Source organism: Nelusetta ayraudi, unplaced genomic scaffold, assembly GCF_046127955.1.
Source record: "Nelusetta ayraudi isolate G7.1 ecotype Tasmania unplaced genomic scaffold, CSIRO-AGI_Nayr_v1 ptg000083l, whole genome shotgun sequence".
Classification (NCBI taxonomy): Eukaryota; Metazoa; Chordata; class Actinopteri; order Tetraodontiformes; family Monacanthidae; genus Nelusetta; species Nelusetta ayraudi.
Genome location: NW_027466133.1, coordinates 1,372,304 through 1,391,562, shown reverse-complemented (window position 1 = coordinate 1,391,562; position 19,259 = coordinate 1,372,304). Strand labels below are relative to the sequence as shown.

General features: G+C 47.7%; 1 protein-coding gene across 2 annotated transcripts; it reads right to left on the bottom strand.

Moving 5' to 3' along the window:
* Nucleotides 1–223: 223 nt before the first annotated feature.
* opn4xa (opsin 4xa) lies at nt 224–9,176 on the bottom strand. Of its 2 annotated transcripts, none has more exons than XM_076044857.1 (10): nt 8,878–9,176; nt 5,375–5,510; nt 3,398–3,531; nt 3,096–3,299; nt 2,795–2,966; nt 2,366–2,527; nt 2,091–2,198; nt 1,808–1,982; nt 1,442–1,584; nt 224–1,371 (listed from the first exon to the last, which is right to left on the bottom strand). In XM_076044857.1, the coding sequence occupies exons 2-10, from the start codon at nt 5,506–5,508 to the stop codon at nt 1,344–1,346; spliced, it is 1,260 nt and encodes a 419-aa protein (XP_075900972.1). In that variant the 5' UTR covers nt 5,509–5,510; nt 8,878–9,176; the 3' UTR covers nt 224–1,343. The 2 variants fall into 2 exon arrangements, with proteins under 2 accessions (XP_075900972.1, XP_075900973.1); XM_076044858.1 differs by having other exon boundaries at nt 1,442–1,581; nt 8,878–9,174.
* Between the last annotated feature and the right edge of the window lie 10,083 nt (nt 9,177–19,259).

Below are 19,259 nucleotides of genomic sequence, written 5' to 3'. Positions count from 1 at the left end.
TTTTAAAGCTGATTGATTGTTTCTTTTAACTGTTATGAGCATTAGCATTATTAGCAACATCTGACATTGATGTTGAAAGCCATTGCTGCAAGGTTTCACCGACATATTCCCCTTTACATTGAAAATATAATATGCATTTATTTAGGTTAAACTGTGGGAAATACCATCATAATAATGTCTCTAGTGTGTAAAAACAAACTGCAAGAAGCCCCACAATATTCTGTCAGCCTCCAAGAACATGGGAAACAAACAAAAACTTTATTTCCCGCCTAGAAAAGTGCTTGAAGTCATCACAGTGCGTCGTGTCAGCGCAACACAACACATGACGGCACGCCGCTGCACAGTTTCACGTGTAAAGTGCCTCAAAAAAAAAAAAAAAACACTTTGGCATATTATCCAGATTTTTGTTCCAATGCAATCCAATTCTCCGCAATTCCTGATTCTCCTGCCGTATCCACCGTCATCCCAGATGTGACCTGAAAGTCTTAGAAATGATTTGGCTCATCGTATAAAACCATGTCGCTTTAATATGAAAAAATATAGATAACACAGAGGCCGTGAGGGCTTTATCACTCTCGACAAGCCGCAGAAGTAGTGCACAACGGACAAGTGCTGCACAGATCTTTACATCTTAACTCGACACTGTTAACGGTTGAACAACTGAGCAGTTAAATAATTCAAGATGTGCTTTAAATCTTTTTTAAATCTTTAAATATATATTTGTAAAAAAAAAAAAGAAGAAGAAGATTCTTTTCAACACATTCAAACATTCAGTTAATAATAAACATTTAAAAGGAAACGCTGTGACTCCGCTGCTTCACCGTTGACACCGTTGGCAACAATAAAGACAAGTTGACTTTGCAGAGAAACGGCGGAGCAGCAGCAGCAGCAGCAGCAGCAGCAGCAGCAGCAGCAGCAGCAGCAGCAGCAGCAAACCCGGTGACTTCTCCTCTGGTGTGTTTGTGTGATTGTTGTTCCCTCAATAGCCGCGACCCTCCCGGTCCGTCTGGGACTCGGCTCTGTAGCTTGCTTTGTTAGGCACGCACACACGCACACACACACACACACACACACACAAGCGTGCACCTGCACATGAACACAAAGGGCAGAGGACCTGCGACTCCTTCCTCTTTCTCTCTCTCTCTCTCTCTCCCTCTCTGTTGTTGTTGTAACTTGCTGCTTTTCCCTCTTGCCTATTTTTTTTTCCTTCCGTCGCTCACTTTTCCCAAGTTGTCCCTTTAATTCCATCTTTCAGAATTCCCCTTGTTGCGCTCTCCTGCACCGGCAGAGGGATTCCAACAGCATTCAGCAGCTCAGGAGGTGGCAGCAGCAGCGGCAGCCCATCAGTGAGCGTCGCTCTGAGAAGGCAGTCTGCAACAAAAATGTTTTGGTCAATCAGTTTTTTTTATATATCTATCTAAAAAAAAAAAAGAGCGCCTACCTCACATGTTGGTGGCTCTGACTTCCTTTCGCTGCCTTCTGATTGGCCAGTGACTTGTACTCTTTGTCCCGCAGTGTTCCCAGAGAGCAGCTGGACTTGAAGCGGCGGTCCAGAGGATCCAGCTCCACGTCGCTCCACACCTGCTGCAGGGGACAGAGTAGTTAACCCGCTGTTTGACAGCCCTCCTGCAAAAAAAAGAAGAAAAAAAAGAAATCCTATCGTAGTATTTTTTTGCATTATATGGGACCTTGAAAAAAAAAAATATATATATATATATGTATATATATATATATATATATACACAGTTTATTCGCTGACTGCAGTGCAGCTCTGGCCACAGCTGCAGTCGGAGGTGCGCTAACTCACCGTGTCCATGGTGGAGATGGAGGACACTTGCTGAAACTTGGCCTTGGACAGCGACGACTGTCTGCTCAGCATGGACTCCCTGAAGGACGACTCGCTGTGGGACACCGACATGCAGTCCCTCCTGGGCGCTTGCAACAGGAAGTGCAGGCAGGGGACCCTCTCCGCCAGCGTGTCCCTGTTGGGTTGGTGGGCATTGGGGGGGGGGGGGGGGGAGGGTAAAAAACAAATTCATGACATCCAAACCTCTGTCGTTGGTTGGTTGGGTGACCCTGACGGCTCTCACCTGTACTTGGAGTGAATGATGGCGTAGATGAAGGGGTTGTAGATGGCCGAGGCCTTGGCGATGACAGCCGGAACCGTTTTGGAGTAAGGGTTGAGGAGGCTCCCGTACCTGGAAGGTTCAGATTTACACAAGTGAACAACAACAACAAAAAAACTATCACGCAATGATGTTTCGAGGTGGGATGTAACTCCTCAGCTCATTTCATGATTTATTCATGCTGCAGATTACACGCATGGTGGTAGACTCTGTGAAAATATGTACATCTATATACTGACCCGGCCCAGGCGATGAGGGTGACACATGCGTAGGGCGACCAGGAGAGCACGAACACAATGATGACCACAAAGGCGATCTTTGCCAGCTTCCACTCTGTCTTGATGGACTGCTGCTGGAGCAGCGTCGACTTCCTCACCTGGGAGCCCAGCTTCTCCACGTCCCTGCCGGGGAAGGAGGGTTTGGTCAGAAAAAAAAATTCTGTTTGTTTTCTTGTTCTTCTAAATTCCTTCTTCTATTATCGATCGCACCATTCCGATCTCTCGTTTCATCGTTGTTATTCTGAATAGAAGCGTGAGCCCAAGCAAAGTCACCGGTGAGGTCAGAATTGCTGGATATGAGCCAACGAAGAAAAAAAAAAAAAGGGCCGCTAACTTTAAAGGTCCGACATTCTAGTGGAGCAGCCTCGCACGATCAATCATCTCCCTCACCTGCTGGTGTGGCGGATGGCCAGGAACATGCACAGGTAGCAGTAGGAGATGATGCCCAGAGGGATGAAGAACACAAAGCAGCACAGCATCAAAGTGTAACTTTTATTGGCGGGAGTGGATGACATGTAGTCCCACGTGCATGATGTCATCAGGCCCTCTGGGATGTACGAACCTAAGACAAAAAAGAGAGGGGGGGAGGAAAAACCCCACGTTACTAAGATCAGAGGGAAACATTGTATCTGAAGGTTGGAGAAGACTTGAGATAGAAGAAAAGAGGAGATGAAGGGACTCAGACACTGACTCCAGCCCAGGAGCGGCGCCAGGCTCCAGGCCAGCGAGTAGAGCCACACCAGACTGATGTAGATGCAAGTGCGCCTCCTGGAGGTCCACTGGATGGCCCGCAGCGGTTTGGTGATGACGATGTAGCGGTCGACCGAGATGGTGAGCAGGTTGATCATGGAGGCGATTCCAAACAGGGCGCCGCAGAAGGCGTACATCTTACAGCCTGGCAGACGGGGAGGAACAAAAATCCCAGAAAAATTAGCCCTCTGTTTACGGCTTGCTGCTAAAACCAATACTTTAGTGGACTTGAGTGGTGGACACCTGTTTCGCCAAAGATCCAGCCCTTGTACAGGGAGTTGACGAAGAAGATGGGCGACTGCGTGATGGCCATGAGGAAGTCGCTGACCGCCAGGTTCATGATGAAGAAGTTGGGCGGCGTCCGCAGCTTCTTGTTGCTGAAACGAGACGTGTCAGCCGCTCAGGTGTGACATCACAAAGGGGCTGGTTTCTGAAACTGGACGTCACACCTTTGGGTGTGTATCTGTGTGTGTATGTGTGTGTGTGTGTGTGTGTGTGTGTGTGGGGGGGGGGGGTTCATTGCCCTCTATGATGTCACAAAGGGCCATAAGCAGCAGGCTAAATGTGCTGTTTTCTGGAGAATTTTGCAGAATTAATCATGCCGGGCTGCTGGAGTCCAAGAAGAACAATGAAGATGTAAAAAGTGTTACGATATGGGTCCTTTCAATTTTTCATTTGAAAGGCAGCAAATTCAGCAACATCAGCAATTCTCCCAAAAAGTTGATTTGTTTCTGTGTCCACAACATTATTTAAGAAAGACTGGACTCGCACAGAACGCCGCTTGGCTCCATTTCAGCGTAATCTCTGTCAGACGGACAATATTTTTTTCATTTTTTTCCACCGTCACACGCCGGGTTTGATGAGCATCAGAACGACAGAATGTGAGCCAGTTATTTATTCCCACTGCCAGCGACATAATAGTGCAAAATGCTTTTTTTTTTTTTTCTTTTTCTTCATAGTCGTTCCTAGAATGTTTGAATATTACATCGACGTGTATTTGTGTGCTTTGTTTTTAGAGTTTACACGAGTGCAGGCGGAGGTGGGGGTGGTCGGGGGGGCTTGGATTCAGCACTGCGTCATTTATGAGTGTTGTGAGTCACCAGAGGTCAGACGGTAATGCAGAAAACATGTAACGTGGCACTTTGCCGCGTTTGGCGGAGGCCGGCGCAGCAAACAGGCACTGTTCAGGTGGAATATCAAACACCCAGCAGCCACGTGGCCAAACGCTGCATCACCTGTACAGTGACTGCTTTTAGGCTTGGCAGGGGTTTTTTTTCTTCTTTTTTTTAAGGTTAAGATGTCAGTGGTCCTGGTTTAAAACACACAGGATCAGCTGAATCTGACTGATACACAAGCCGCACCTGGACGGGGAGCAGGTTTCTATTTATAACATATCTTGTTTTCAGTCAGTCATTCTTCAAAACACCCTTTGTTGTACAATAAATACGCTAAATATTTGGCCTCCTCCCCTCCGTCACAACTGGCTTTTCACCAAAAACATATTTTTGGCTCACAGCCGCTGTTTGAAATTGTAGCAGAAACATTTATTATATATATATATATATATATATATATATATATATATATATATATATATATATATATATATATATATATTGTTGTTTTTTTTTCAGCCTGAACGCAGCAGATGGGAAAACGAGAGAGACTTTGGAGATCTTTACTCGCTCACATGCATGAGTCGATGGGCGTTACCTTAAAAAAAAAGTAAGCCGCGGTGAACTGCGACACGGGCATTAACGCACTCCCAACTGCAAATGAAGGGAGCGCCTGAGCGGATTATTGAACGCCTGCATCGATTTATCCGGCAGGCTCAGAAAATCGCTGCGCCGCTTCCTGGTATTGAATGCCTGCAGGCGGCAGTGAACGCCTCTCTGCCTGCGCTGGTGGCAGCACCGCTTCCTAATGGCACAGCGACCCGGTTCCTCCCCCCACTGCAACCCGGCACCCTGGGTGTGTGGAACCTCTCCCCTTGTGTGCTGTTTCACCTCAGACAGCGGCTGAGTGTGATTAAGGTCAGCCAGGTTGGGGGGCCCGGGGTGAAGGAAACAATGCCGCCTGGTCACCGCGAGGCCCTTAGCGGAAGCTAACACCCACCGCTAGCTGGAACACGTCAGCCGGTCTCATGACTGGTGAGCAACCTTTTATTTTTACAGTTTTTTTTTTTTCATGTTTGTCTTTTTAAAACAACATTCCACTCACCAGAAGAAGGCGTACATCACCAGGGCGTTGCCGGCCACGCCCACCGTTCCGATGACCAGGATGAAGAAGGCCACTGTATAGTGGACGTGGTCCTGGACGTCGATCGGCCGGTAGAAGCCGCGATCGCCGTCCATTTCTGGGCACACAGCACAGCACAAACACACACAAACACACACACACACACACACACACACACACACACACACACACACAGCACTTTTCTTAGAAGTTGTGCCACTTTCAGCCTTCTCATAAAATCCCTGCCAACAATAGAGCTTTTCATCCTGCATCATGTGAACAAATGCATCTGTTTGAAAAATGCCACAACTTACTATCTCTGCGTTTCGAACTTTCTAACTGCCCAGCACACGAGCTCCACTGCCGCTCAGTTCTGCGATAGTAAATGAAACTTAAAGTTTTTTTTTTTTTTCTACCAATAATCAGAAAAGTCAGTCTTGGACCTCTGCCGTTTGCTGCAATTACAGGAAAACACTGACTATTTCAGCCCTCTATGATGTCACAAAGGGTACTGATACCTTTCCCAGGTTGAAGTGACCGCACCCCCAGCCGGGGGGTGTTAGGTGTCGCCCTGTGAAACACAAACTCCAAACACGTGGAGGGTCCTTCAGAGCCTCAGTTTTAGCAGGAAGGCTGTGAACACAGGGCTAAACATGGCGTCTCCTGTAACTGAATGGTATTGTTTCTTGTTTTCCAGGAATCAAAATAAAGATCTCAAAAATGGGAGTACCATAAGACCCCCCACACTCCCCTTTTTTAAATGGATTTGAACACCCCAGTTACTGTGGGCGGAGCTGCTATTTTATTTAGTCATCATTCCTTCATGCCAATACTTGCCGTGGTTTGGCTTGGAGTGGGACATTTGTGTGTGTTGGTCTCTTTGTCATAGCCTGGAGATGATTGGCCTATTTTTTTTTTAAAGCATGCACAGCAGTTACACCATAATGTTATAATGTACTATTTGTTGTGCTGTGCAGGAGAGCCGCTGAAGGATTTTCCGGAGTGGACGGTCGAGTCTTTTTTTCTTTCCTCAGCGATCGCATACCTCTGTGTAAGCAGCCGTGCTTTATTGATTTCTGCTTTGAAAAGCATTGAGAATTGTCAGTCTGGTGAAATTAGCTTTGGCGTTCGGGGACCGAATGAATGAGCGCAAGTCTGTCGAGGATGTCGGCTCGTCAGGGTCGAGGCCACGCCGTCCGGAAGACGTGGACGCAATTTAAAGGCGACACTTTGCAGTGACGTTCCGACCTTGGAGTGACGTTTGATGTTGCTGAACCGTTTGCCCCAATTCACTGACCTCTTACATCGACTCTGCGATTGAAACAGCGCTCCCTACTGGCCTTGTGTGCAGGACTACGTCGCATTGGTCGCCAGCCCGGCAAAAATTGTGTCAAGGCCAGGAGTGCTTCTATCGTCGTAACAAGTCCACGAACCAATAGCACGTCTTCTTTCTGTTGTTGTTTGGGATGTGTTTTTTTGATGCTGTTAGACAGCTATGAATCTGAATGAATCCAAAAGTTGGAGTGACTTCAGAGGGTTTATGGTGGCCAGTTACCCTTTTAATGACAAATAAATCAAGTAAACTGCTAGCCCAACGCTAATCCTGATCAGGGAGAGTAATGAAGCCACCACAAGATCTTCCAGAATCATTGGATTGCTTTTGTATTTTTTAACCCGACTTTCTAACCCAAACATTCTTCACTTCACACAACAATTTACTTGTAAAAAGCAAAAGCAGGGGTCACGACAAGGGCGTATTATAAACTGCCGCCACATGTTTTTAATCTGCTAATTGCAATGCTAGAAATGATTGTGAAGTAAATAAGGCGATTAAAAATGGGCTATTTTTATAATGAAAATGGCTACGACGGAGCGCCGAGCAGTAATGGATCTAAATTACAACACAACGCATCACAACTGCAGCCACTGTGTGGCGAACGGCTGGAGATTTTTTTATTTTTTGAAAAACACAATCATTTTTTGTATTTTTTTAATGTGTCCGCAACACCTGAAAGTCATCGCGTGTTGCAGCCCAGCTGCGAGTCGATGCAGCGGCGTTTTCTTCCGCGCCGTGTCAAAAGTGAACACACAGCCGTGCACATCTACTTTACAGCACGCTGGGCGAAGCACACAGGGGCCGGCGGACACGCCGAGCCCTCGCTGTGCTCACTGAAGCCTCGTGCGTCAGAGGAATCTCGCTCGATCGTCTCCCGCTTCCTCTGTTTAGGGCGCGAGGAGGGCCTCGTCTCATGCGAGGGGAGGCTCGAGTCCACATGCGAGATTAGCGGAGCCGCCGCTTCTACTCCATCACTTGGCTGACAGTTTGTGTCGACTTGACGCTGATTCACGCAGACGGCAAAATGTATCGCTGACCTTCCCGCCTGTTGGATGGATGGATAGAGTGGAATGGAATCATGCGGCGTGTAAAAGGGAACCTTATTTCCCCTTTGGGTTGCAATTCATTTTTTATTAAAGGCCCAGTGTGTCACTTTCAGTGGCCTCTAGTGGTGGGAAAGAACATTGCAGGCAAATGAACACCTGTTAGTTTCTCGCGTGCAATGTTCACGCTTGAGCTCTAGAGACCCTCTGTTGTTATGCAACCTGTGCAGCTGAGAAAAGATATTAAAGGCCGATACCGCAAGATTTAGAGCCATCTAGTGGTGAGCAAGAAAACTAACATTAGTATTCCTCGGATTAAGTATTCCATGATCCCTATTTTCTTGCACCAACTGTAAAAATTGCAGAGCAGGTCCACAATCCAGGCTAAACATAAACATAAACATAAACATAAACATAAACATAAACAGGATGCAAGGTAGTGAGTTTATCACATTAAAAGATATGTAACTGGGCCTTTCGGTCAAAATCTGTGCTGCAGTTTAACATAAAATGTAAAGCAAAGAGAAAAGCGCCCCCTCGATCGACTCTTATTCACAGATCACTGACAGCAGTCGCCGATTAATTGGAATTTAAATCCAGATTAAGTCAGATTATTCAGTCTGCAAACGGGGGAAAAAACAGAGGTTGTATTCCGGGAAGAGAAAGAACGGCCAAGCGGTGAAAAACTCCTTCTGACAACCAGCGACAGAGGACTCTCATCTCTCTGCCGCCACTGACGTGCTAATAAACACCTCACTGTGCATTTAACACCACAGGCTAGACTTCTCCACAGTCTGTCAAGTGTTGATTAGGGAGGACAAGGGGGATAAAACACGCTCGAAGAGCAAACTCTGCATCACAATGTTCAACAGGAAGAATTGCTTTTTTTGGGGGGGGGGGGTTAAAACACAATGTCAACTTGTTTTCTGTGTTTGCACAGCTTGAAAAGAACAAAACCTGCTATTTTGAATAAAGTAAATGGCTTAAAGTGACAGAAGAAAAAGATTTAAGAAGCAGTTCCCCTTAAATCCAAACCACACGATGCTTCTAAAACTTCTCCAAACCCTTTTTTCAGTTTTGTCATATTTCCATTCTTTCATACATACCTTATCAAACGCCTGAAGCTCCACCGAGCTGCTCGTCAATTTGTTGTAGATGATAACAAGGATCATAAAAAAGAAAGGATCTGTGCAGGATGAAGAGCTGCCGGTGAACGTAATGAGATTTTTAAAATAAAATAGAGGAAGAAGAGGGCAAAAAAATGAAGGAAAAAAAATCCACTCAGTTGAAGGTTCTAAATCCCCAAGTCGGACGGCGCCTCTCTCATGCGGTGCGGCGCAGCGACGCTCAGCTGCTGCTTCCTGCACTTGAGAAAATGTGAGAATGCAGACGGACAGAGTGGAAAAAAGCAACAGCAGCAGCAGCGGCAGCAGCAGCACAGAGACCCATCCCCCTGCTGGCTGCCCATCACACACAGCTCTCATATGGCAAAACGCATCGATCAGGCCTGTGTGGTGTGGTGTGTGTGTGTGTGTGGTGTGTGTATGTGCGTGAGTGTGAGCGTCAGGATGTGCGCGCGTCACTGTTTGCTTGTGTGGGAGAAGGTGATCTTGGAATAAAAACATTTAGTGGAAAAAAGCCACAGTTAATTCTAAACACAAGAAAAAAATATTGGTGGAACAAACAAGCAAATAAACAAACAAACAAACAAATGTTTGTGCACCACTGCCAGTCGCGTTATTAATGTGCACAGCCTGTTGTGCTGTTCCTGGAGAACATCAGATGCCAGGATGGATGGATGACATGACAGGTTTTTTATTTTTATTTTTTTTATTTTTGTTGTATACAAAGCACTCGCTGCTTTGAGAATTCTGCAGTGGCATCTTAAAAACAAAACAAAACAAAACAAACAAAGAAAAAAACACCCCAAACCTTTTAAAAGGCGTCCGACTTGTTCTCTCTTGCTCTCTCTCTCTCTCTTTCTCTCTCTCTCTCTCTCTCTCTCTCTCTCTCTCTCTCTCTCTCACACACACACACACACACACGAGTGCACGCACGGGGGATAGAGCACTCAGATAAAAGCCTACCGATGTTTATCACGTCATGCGCAAGTGAGCAAATCGCTGCTGCGTTTTTCCTGTTGCCCTTAATATTTCCTCTGGTGCGCGTGTGCCTGCCTGCATGTGTGTGTGTGTGTTGTGTGTGTGTGTGTGTGTGTGTGTGTGTGTGTGTGTGTGTGTGTGTGTGTGTGGTTGGAGCTGGAGAAGATTCAGCCTGGACATCAGCTCACAGGAGGCGAATGAGTTTTTACACTTCTGGGTCAGCGCTCTTTGGGGGGAAACAGAGCCGTCGCCGAGCACTCGTCCTCCACCGGTGGACAAATGTGCTCACTTCCCTTCCGATTCCTGTCGTCGCTAAACCTGCTGCTCCTCCTCCTCCTCCTCCTCCTCCTCTCCATCATCCTGTCTCTCTCTCTCAACTCCTTCACCCCAAATCCAATTTAGAATGAATACAGTGTTGGTGAACTGCATCAAATAACCGCTCGTCGATGCGGCTGAAGGTAGGAATTGATCCGGAGCTTCCGAAACACGATTACTGGCTGGAGTGAAACCTTCGACGGGTGGGGGGAGGGGAGGGAGGTGGGGGAGGTGGGGTTGGGCGGGGGTGGGGGGTGAGGACGTCCTCAGCCGCAGTCAAGGGTGAAGCCATGAGGCATCATGATGTGTCATGGAATGTCGTGGCCCAACTCCTCGGAACGTGTTTTGCCACTTTAGAGTCTTTCAAAGGGCACATGAGAAAATGTTGGTTTATATATACATAGAAATATGTATATGTCCATAAATATATACAGTATATGTATGTATGTGTCAAATGCTGCAGCCGATTATAAATGATCCAAAGAGAAAAACATCGAAGAGCAGAAAATAGCAGATTTAGCCATTTGTTTGACCCAACTGCAAGAAAAAAGCTGCAAAAGATAGAGCCGAATCACTTCCCCCTGTGACATCACAAAGGGGGCGTTTCCATATGTTTCAGTACACACTCTATGAAAAGAGGAGATGGATGTTCAAAATCCTGGATGAGTCGCAGGAGCCGAGCAACACGGATGCCACTTGTTCTATGGGATGTTTTTATCTCCTAGTTTATTAATGTTTATTTACTTCTTTATCTGGGTCAAACTACCAGCTGATCCACGGCGGAGCATCACGGGTACTGGGGTCCACTGTGTCGTCTTTGTTCCGGACACAAAGAGATCTTTCAGCAATGGTGCGTCCTGCAGAGTATGAGTATGTATTTTTTTTTTTTTTTTACATGAATGGTTCATTCCCAGTGATTGTAGACATCAGGATAACCAGGTTGAATTCCAAGATTGTTTGGTCACAAGGCAGAGCTTTCATTTTACGTCTCTCGCTTTCTTCCGTCCTCCTGCTGGTGGTTTCGGGTGAGAGACGAGAGGACTGCTTGGCTTGGACTTGGGCCTGCGTGCGCCCGAGGTAACCCCGCCGCAACAATCAAACATCCAATTACTGTCAGGCCAGTCTGTCACCTCGGCGGCTCCAGCTGAGGTGCGAAGGGGGCGACGGAAGAAAAAATAAACGCATGCCACAAAATGTGTTTTGGGCGGGGAAGAAGGAGCCCTGGGAGGGGTGAGGGGGTAAGTGGGGGGTGACGGGGGGCGACGGGGGGTGACGGGGGGCGGGATGCCGCTGAGTCCTCGTGTGAAAATGGAGAAAATCGTTACAGACGGGAACCAGGCTGGAGAGCCTTCTGAGGTAAAAGTTCACATCAGGGGTGCGCCGATAGATTGGAGGATGAGGGCCACAAGAAGAGAAAAAAATATTACTGGAAGGAAGTTTTTATTTAATTTTTTTTATTTTGAGTTTTAAGTTGAAATTCCCTGCATACAGTCAAAATTTTGTGAAAAAAGTCGACGTTTAAAAAGATGGATTTCGTGAATAAAGTCGACGCAAATAAAGTGGAAATTTTGTGAATAAAGTTGACGCAAATAAAGTGGAAATTTTGTGAATAAAGTGGATGGTGGATTAACCCATTTACCCACTGTTAACAGTAAACTGCCGAACAGGTGTTCTTTCGACTTTATTCACAACATTTTGACGAACTTCACGTTGACATGAATTGCAAAATTTCGATTTTATTCATGAAATTTCATCTTTTTTGCGTCAATCTTAATGTCAAAATTTCGCCTTTAATCTCGAAACTTAAAAAAAAAAAAATTCTATCCTAAATTTTTTCTCTTCTTGTGACCCTAATCCTCTTCCGTACTTAGATGCATCGCAATCCGACACGTGACGACTTTATTTGAATTCATTAATGTTCAAAAGTTACAATTTTCAGCCTCATCATGGATGTATCATGAGAACTGGTCACTGCTTCGTACTTCCAATATGGTGACAATTATCTTTTCCAGTGGCCACTCGAGGCACTGCAGCCAAAAAATCATTTTCCCACAGGTCTCAACACAGGTCACCTCGAACCTTGAACGCGGTTGAAAACAAAACTTACTACTGCATATTTTGAAGTGTTTATTCCTTCGTTCTTGCAGAGCACGACAAATAATTTACGGCAACCTCCCTTTTTCCCTTTGCAAAAGAAAACATTGACGCACAATTCACTTTATTTTTCTGAGACTATTGTTTTTTTCTTCCTCAACATTTGGCAGTTACATGGGCGGGGACGATGCTGACTGACTGACGATGCATGACATGTCCTAGCTTGTTTCCTTGGCGAGGCCTGGCCCGCCCGAGGCCCCTCCCCCATCGCTTGACCCCGAGCTTGGGTGACGGATGCCTGACACGCTAACGGCCAGTCACCTTCACGCCGTGTGACCGTTAATTTTGACGCCACCTTTATATTGATTACATTCAGATGTTGGGTAAGCCTGCGTGTGCACCCGCGGCAGCAGCAGCAGCAGCAGCAGCAGCAACGGGGTGGATACAGACAGACGACCAGATCCGACCTGTAATTATGTGAAACGTTTTATCTAATGGCCGGCAGGATCAGCCGCTCATTTATGTTAAGGGCCTCCGACATGGCAGGCTGTATGGATTAGTCAAGATTTAGTTACAGCAAGCGGCAGGGACGGCGGATTATCAATAAAGCTCTGCCAGAGCGTTGCTCAGTTATCGATGAATCGGAGCCATCGGTGCTCCGCTGTGGTTCCAGCGCATCGCATCACATGACTCAGAAAGGGGGCCTCTAAGAGTTTTAACAGAGTCTCCAGGCAAAAGAGTCGATTGAGTCTACTGATGACCGCAGGAATGCATCATGGGGATTCACAACCCCTACAAGCCAATCAGGTCCCATATGATGCAGATTTCCCTTCAGCAGAGTTTTTTTTTTAATCATTATCAGCAAACTGTGTCTCCAGCATGTCTGGGAACCCGCCAGGGCTGAGATAAGTCAGAAAATCAGCATCCTAAAAACACACAGTTCTAGAAATGGGACCTCTGTGACATCACAATGGGCACCGTTAACTCTCCAGGTTGGCAAACGCAGTCCCTGTTAGGCGTTGGCTCCGATCATCTGTGACCACCTTGTTTTTGTACCCTCTCAAATTTGTGGAAGGTCCAAAAGGTTTAGCTGGAGACACACAGGGCTAACTACGTAAATGTACGTAATACAAATATTGCTTCCAGGGAACCGAGAGAGCATAGTGGAAGAAAGCTGTTGTGGAAGTTGACAGTTGAAAGTTGCGATCACAGAGCGAGATGATTCTAGCTCAGATTTTCATTTTTTAATCTAAAACACTTTTGCAGCTTGTGCAGTTTTTCTAATGTAGCTGTGGTGGAAGTACACCAGCACTGCGATACACCTTGCTGCTTCCCGTCCATGATGTATTCGCTGCGTATCCTCTTCCTCTTCCTGTTCCCCATTGCAGTGTTATTGTTTTTTCAATTTAGGTTTTTCTTCACCGCCGTGTTCTTGGCACACTGTCAAGTTCTGCCTCAAAGCTTCTGAGTGCTTCGACTATAAACTATTTAGAAAAAGAAAAAAAATCCTTTTTCTCTGTCTTTGTGTGTTTTTTTTAAATTTCAGTTAGGCTTCCCAGAAACATCAAATAGTACAAAACGTTGTTTATGCAATTCGATTGCCACAATTCAATTGCGACCACCAGAGGGCAACACAATCAAGCTGCCGGTCCAGTGGCCGCCGGCGAATCCGAACCTTCCATCCGCAGGAGCAGAGACATGCTTTGAATGTTTTGATCTTGTGCTTCAAACATGGACGGCGAAAAACATATGCGAGTGATTTGATTTGAAGGACAATTCGAAGCACAGCGTTGTAAGCATCTGGCTATAGACGGAAAACTAAATGTTCTGTTTCCCACATACATATAACGTATTTTTGATGAATGATTTAACTGAAATTTAAATATTCAGAAAGAATATTTAGTAGGCGTACTAATATCATTTCACACGATGGACAAGTCCAGTCGCTTCTTTCCTCAACTCAGTTCCCCAACAGCGAACAGAGTAAAATAGCGTTGTGTGGAACTTTACTGCCCCCTGGTGGAATTAAACTCAAAGCACGCCCACCCCACCCCACCCCCCTGCAGACGCTGAGCGCACGCCGGCGGAGCAGCAGCAGCAGCAGCAGATGTAGGTGGTCCGAGGTGGGCCTCTCCTGTTGTAAATAGCGCTCTGACACGTGTGTGACCACTCCAGTGTTGGCGACCTCTGACCCCTGAAAGTTTAGCTTTCCCACCTGGCGAGGCGGTGGACTGTTCTTGATCTCGCGGCACCTTGAGACAGACTGGCACGCGGCTCTCACACTCAGTCATCCTGTGAGAGGAATAAAACCTCACACTTGACGTCCGTCTGAGGGCACGGATTCTTTCTTGGTGTGACTTTAACGTCACTTTCACGTTCTACCGGAGATGTTGTTTTTAAATGCTTCATTTTAGCAATGGATCAGCCAACACGGGCACTTAACAAACTGAGGCGAGGCGCAAACACGGATCTCCAGTTGAATCTGGTCAGCTGATGTTGCGGCGTTTAACCCGGAAGACGTGCAAGTTTTTCTTTATTTTTCTCTGTGTTTTTTCTTCCTCGGTGCAAGTGAAGGCCTGCCTGGCCTGCCGCTGCCTGGCCTGCCGCTGCCTGGCCTGCCCACCAGCGCCGTCAGACAGTAAAACTGCATCTGTCCACTGTTTATTTTGGGCTTAAGCACATCTGGGCCGCGTTTTGACTGAGGCACTCGGCCCTTGGATCCTCACGCAGGACTCGTCCTCTCCTCCTCTTCCTCCTCCTCTTCCACTAGCGGGCCGTAAAAAAGAAAAAAGAGAAGAAGCAACGCTTCTCCTTTTACGACACGCAATTCAGCAAATCACCAGTGCGGAGTAACAAAAAGCTAACGATGTAACAAAACACAAAACAAAACAATGTCAGCAACGCAACAAAAACTACCTTAAATCACAAACAGCCAACAACTTCTCAACTGGGTGTGTGTGTGTGTGTGTGTGTGTGTGTGTGTGTGTGTGTGTGTGTGTGTGTGTGTGTGTGTGTGTGTGTGTGTGTGTGTAAGCTTGAAGGAAGTCGGAGTAATTTGTCGGACGTCTAGGAGAAAAACTGCAACAAAATCTCATCATCCAGGTATCGGCCCGATACCAACATTCCACTTGGTATCGATAATATCAATGTTGCGATCAATACGCCCGGCCCCTTCTTACAATCAAAAGTGCCTCATTCAGGACGGGAATTTTTTTCTTCTTCTTATTGAACAGACAGCGGCGGTGGCAGCGGCAGCAGTGGTGGTGGTGGTGGTGGTGTGTGGGGGGGGGGGGGACAAAGAGCGCCGAGCAGTACCAGGTGTGGTATTGAGCTCTGGCCTCCTCAGGTGAATCCTTTCAAGATCAACAGGACGGAGGAGATAATGTGGCTGTTGATTCACTTCATCATCGGGCCGTGTTGCCCCGTCAGAAGCCTCTCTCTCTCTCTCTCTCTCCCTCATTCTCTCTCTCTCTCTCTCTCTCTGCTCTATTCACTCTCACTCTCACTCACAAGAGATGAAAAAAAAATAGAAGAAAAACCCCACCGCCAGCGGGGCCGTCGTGCAGCGGCCTTTGATCAGCGCCATATTTCACTTTAGCAGCGTTTTAAAAAAAAAAGGGGGGGGGGGGGGCAGGGCACAGACCCAGAGGCAACAATAGGACCAAGAGAAAGGCGGCTCGCTCGCCCGCTCTCTCTCTCTCTCTCTCTCTCTCTCTCTCTCTCTCTCCCTCTCTCAACGACTCCCCTCCCTTTTCATCCGCTCGTCCACTCGCGGCGGAGGGGGAACAATGCAGCAGGCGTGCAGGCCGACAGGGCGGCGGCCTCCTGACAGCGGCCGTAACATGATGACACACCAAAGGCAGGCAGGGGGGTGAGGAACCCCCCCCGGGGGGGACATGTGTCACAGACTCGTAGCGGCCGTTTCTGCCGCTCGAACCATGGCTGTATTATAAGAACTGCATACCGGAATGGCAATATGGCAGCTAGCCGGTTTTTCCCAGTGGCCACTCGAGGTACTTCAGCAACAAAAAAAAATCCCATGGGCCCAAAAAGCATTTTCCCCATAGACCGCAACACTAAAATAAACGGCTTTAAGACCTTTTAGGACGGCTGTGACCTGATAGCAAATCTTTCTATTGTAGATTTTTCACTTATCGTCTTTTAGTCGTTTAAAAAAATGATAAAGGCCAGAAAATCACCAGAAAAGAGTTTATTATAGTGTTATAGTGTCTCATCTCGTTCTGATTGGCTGCGTCCTGACGTGTCTGAAAGTGACGCCTCCAGAATGGTTCTGATTGGCCAAATAGATCACCTAAGTTACAGAGGCATGAGGGGAAGTGACGCTACTCCACATGCTGTATGGACCCATTAATGCGGAAGTCCAAAGCTTTTTTGGTGTATGCGCTGGGTGAGCAACTACACTGAAATGAATGGGGGCCGCCATCTTGGACTCTGGGGGGTGGGGGGGGCTGGCTCGAACCCCCTATGGCCACGGCTGCCGTGAGGCCCCTCCCAATCCCCCCACCTGCTGCTGCTGCCCTCCTCCCCCGCCTCCTCCTCTCAGACGTTCCTCCCTTTGTCACGTAGCGCCGATCGCGTTTCACTTTTGACACCTCTCCGTTTTAGCGGCGACAGGTACCCGGGTTCCTCTGTTCACCGCAAAAGAAACGAGTTGGAAACGTGATAGCCGCCTCTTTTCGCAGAAGCGCTGCCCCCTATGACCCTCTCCCTCCCTCCGCCGTTCCTCAAACTGTAATTTTTTTGTTTTCGAAAAAAAAAGGAGAAGAGCTGGAAAACAGCTCTTTAGGAAACGCCTGAGTGTGTTGATCCTCGCGAAAAGTTGGATCATTGACCTTCGGGGGCCGGACGGACCATAATTCATGGCAAACGGTGCAGAACGTGACGACTGCTGGGACCGAGTTGTTGTTACTGCAAAGTCTGACTTTCTGCACCCAGTGTCTCCCTGTTATTTTGTAGCTCTTGTAGTTAATATTCTAGTTTTAATCTGCGCCTCGAAGGAAAAAAAACCATCATGCGACAACAAGAGGTCCATATTGTCGGATCTTTATGTTCATCGCAGACTTTACTTGAGTACCCGCGCAACAAATTATCCCCAGCGTAATTACGCGCTCTTCAAAACTAATTAGCCCTCTGTTTACAGCCTGCTGCGAAAACTGAAACCTTCCAGGCAGGTTTGGAAAACAAGCTGGTCTCAGACGGCGGAGCTCACACCTGGCTGCAGGTGTGGCCTCTAACCTCTAACCTGGTAGAGGTTTTGGAGGCCCTTTGTGACATCACACAGGGCTGATTTCTAGAATTATATATATATAAAATATTTATTTATTTATATGTATTTACAGGCAATCTATGATTCCAATTTAACATCTCCAGGATCTCCATCAGCACGAACATCTATCAACACTCTGGATGCTCTTATATCTGTCAGTCACATCCCTTCATTCCTCCCTCCATCCCTTCATCCATCCCTCCGTCCGTCCCTCCGTCCGTCCAGAGTCTCCTCAGCTGTCCCGGCGCGTCAAGCGGCTGATTCTACACACAAACTTGTTGCGTGCCAATTGTTGGTAACACGATCCCGACTCAGCATCCTAACCTGCGGCCGGATCGTCTGACACAGGTCACAAAGACAGCTGGAGTGTTTTTGTTTTTTTTTCCTCGTCACTCGCTCGCTCGCTCGCCCGCACCGATAAAGTGTCTCGGAATGGGAGCGATGTGCGACACCGGTGGCCAGATTATCTTGTTACTGCGGCGACAAAGTTCACGTCTTCAGTTCAGGCGGGAGATTTATCCAGGAATTCTGCTCCGATGCTTCAAACCCTTCCAGCGCGGCTTGGACGCATTTACTGCCCCCAAAGCTCAGAGCCGAGTCACCGTTTGACACCTGAACCTTGATCTGTGAACCCGAAGCCCCCCCCACTCCCCCCCCCGCCTCCCCACTGATACCTGCGCCGGTCGTGTCAAACTCACAAAACAAAGTGGTGGGCGGCGGTTTTGCCTTGGCCCTGAATAACTGGCTGCCGTCTTGTGTACACAAGGCCGTCCTTCACATTACAAATTAACCCAGGCTCAATTTTCTGATAATGGCGATAAAAGGCCTTTGATAATCCCATCATTCTCTCCTTTCCGTTTTTTATGGCCCGTAGCGGAAGCTCGCGGTCTAAAGTGCCGCTTGTAGCTGTTAGACGGCGGCGCCACCTCGCTGAAGTTCTTTTCTTCTGAGGGAAGTCCCTCACAAAGCCCTCAGTGACGTCAGAAAGAGCCTCCGGATAACCCACTGACACGGGCGGAGGGCTCGCTCGAGCCAGCCAGCGCGCTAAACGACCGGCTTATGTAGCGGCTATCGCTAATTATTCTGACCTTGGGACCAATTTGACGCGGCAATTCAACTTTCCCACAGCCTCTCCTCCCCGTGAGCGCTGATTAGATTACCTCCAGTTCCTTTCCTGTCCCGCTGAGCTCCCTACTACAAAAAAAAAAAGCGCCTGTTGCCCCAGAAACAAAGTTCAAGGTCACCGCCACCGCCACCACCGTCCGCCAATGTGGTGGCGGCGGCGGCGGTTTCGCTTCACGACAGCAGTGACCGACTGCCGGGGCTCCGCCACGCTCTGCAGCCGTCACGTAATTCAATAGCGGTGACATATGGAACTCGCGGGATGACGGCTACATCCTGTTTTAGCGTAATCATGAGTCACATTTGTCCTGGGCCGGGGGAAAAAAAACCTCGGCCTCGCTCTCTCTCGCTCTCTCGCTCTCTCTCTCTGCCAGCCGTCCACATCTGTCCCTAATGGATTCGCAGTGCCTGGCACGGCCGGGAGTTTACACGTGAAAAAGGCGGGTGGCCCCCCAGTTAAAACGTGAACTTGTAACCTCGACGGCGTAAAGGAACCGCCGAGCGAACTCGGAGAGGTCCGGCGAGTCGCGGCAGCAGCAACAGCAGCAGCAGCGCCGGGTTATGAGCA

Bases quoted from the DNA above. Each gene is read 5' to 3' on its own strand.
- opn4xa (XM_076044857.1), bottom strand. From the start codon at position 5,508: ATGGACGGCGATCGCGGCTTCTACCGGCCGATCGACGTCCAGGACCAC. The intron at 2,199-2,365 runs GTCAGTATATAG...TGAACCTTCCAG, and splicing joins ACCCTCATCGCCTGGGCCGG to GTACGGGAGCCTCCTCAACC. The intron at 1,372-1,441 runs GTAGGCGCTCTT...TTTTTGTTGCAG, and splicing joins CAGAGCCACCAACATGTGAG to ACTGCCTTCTCAGAGCGACG.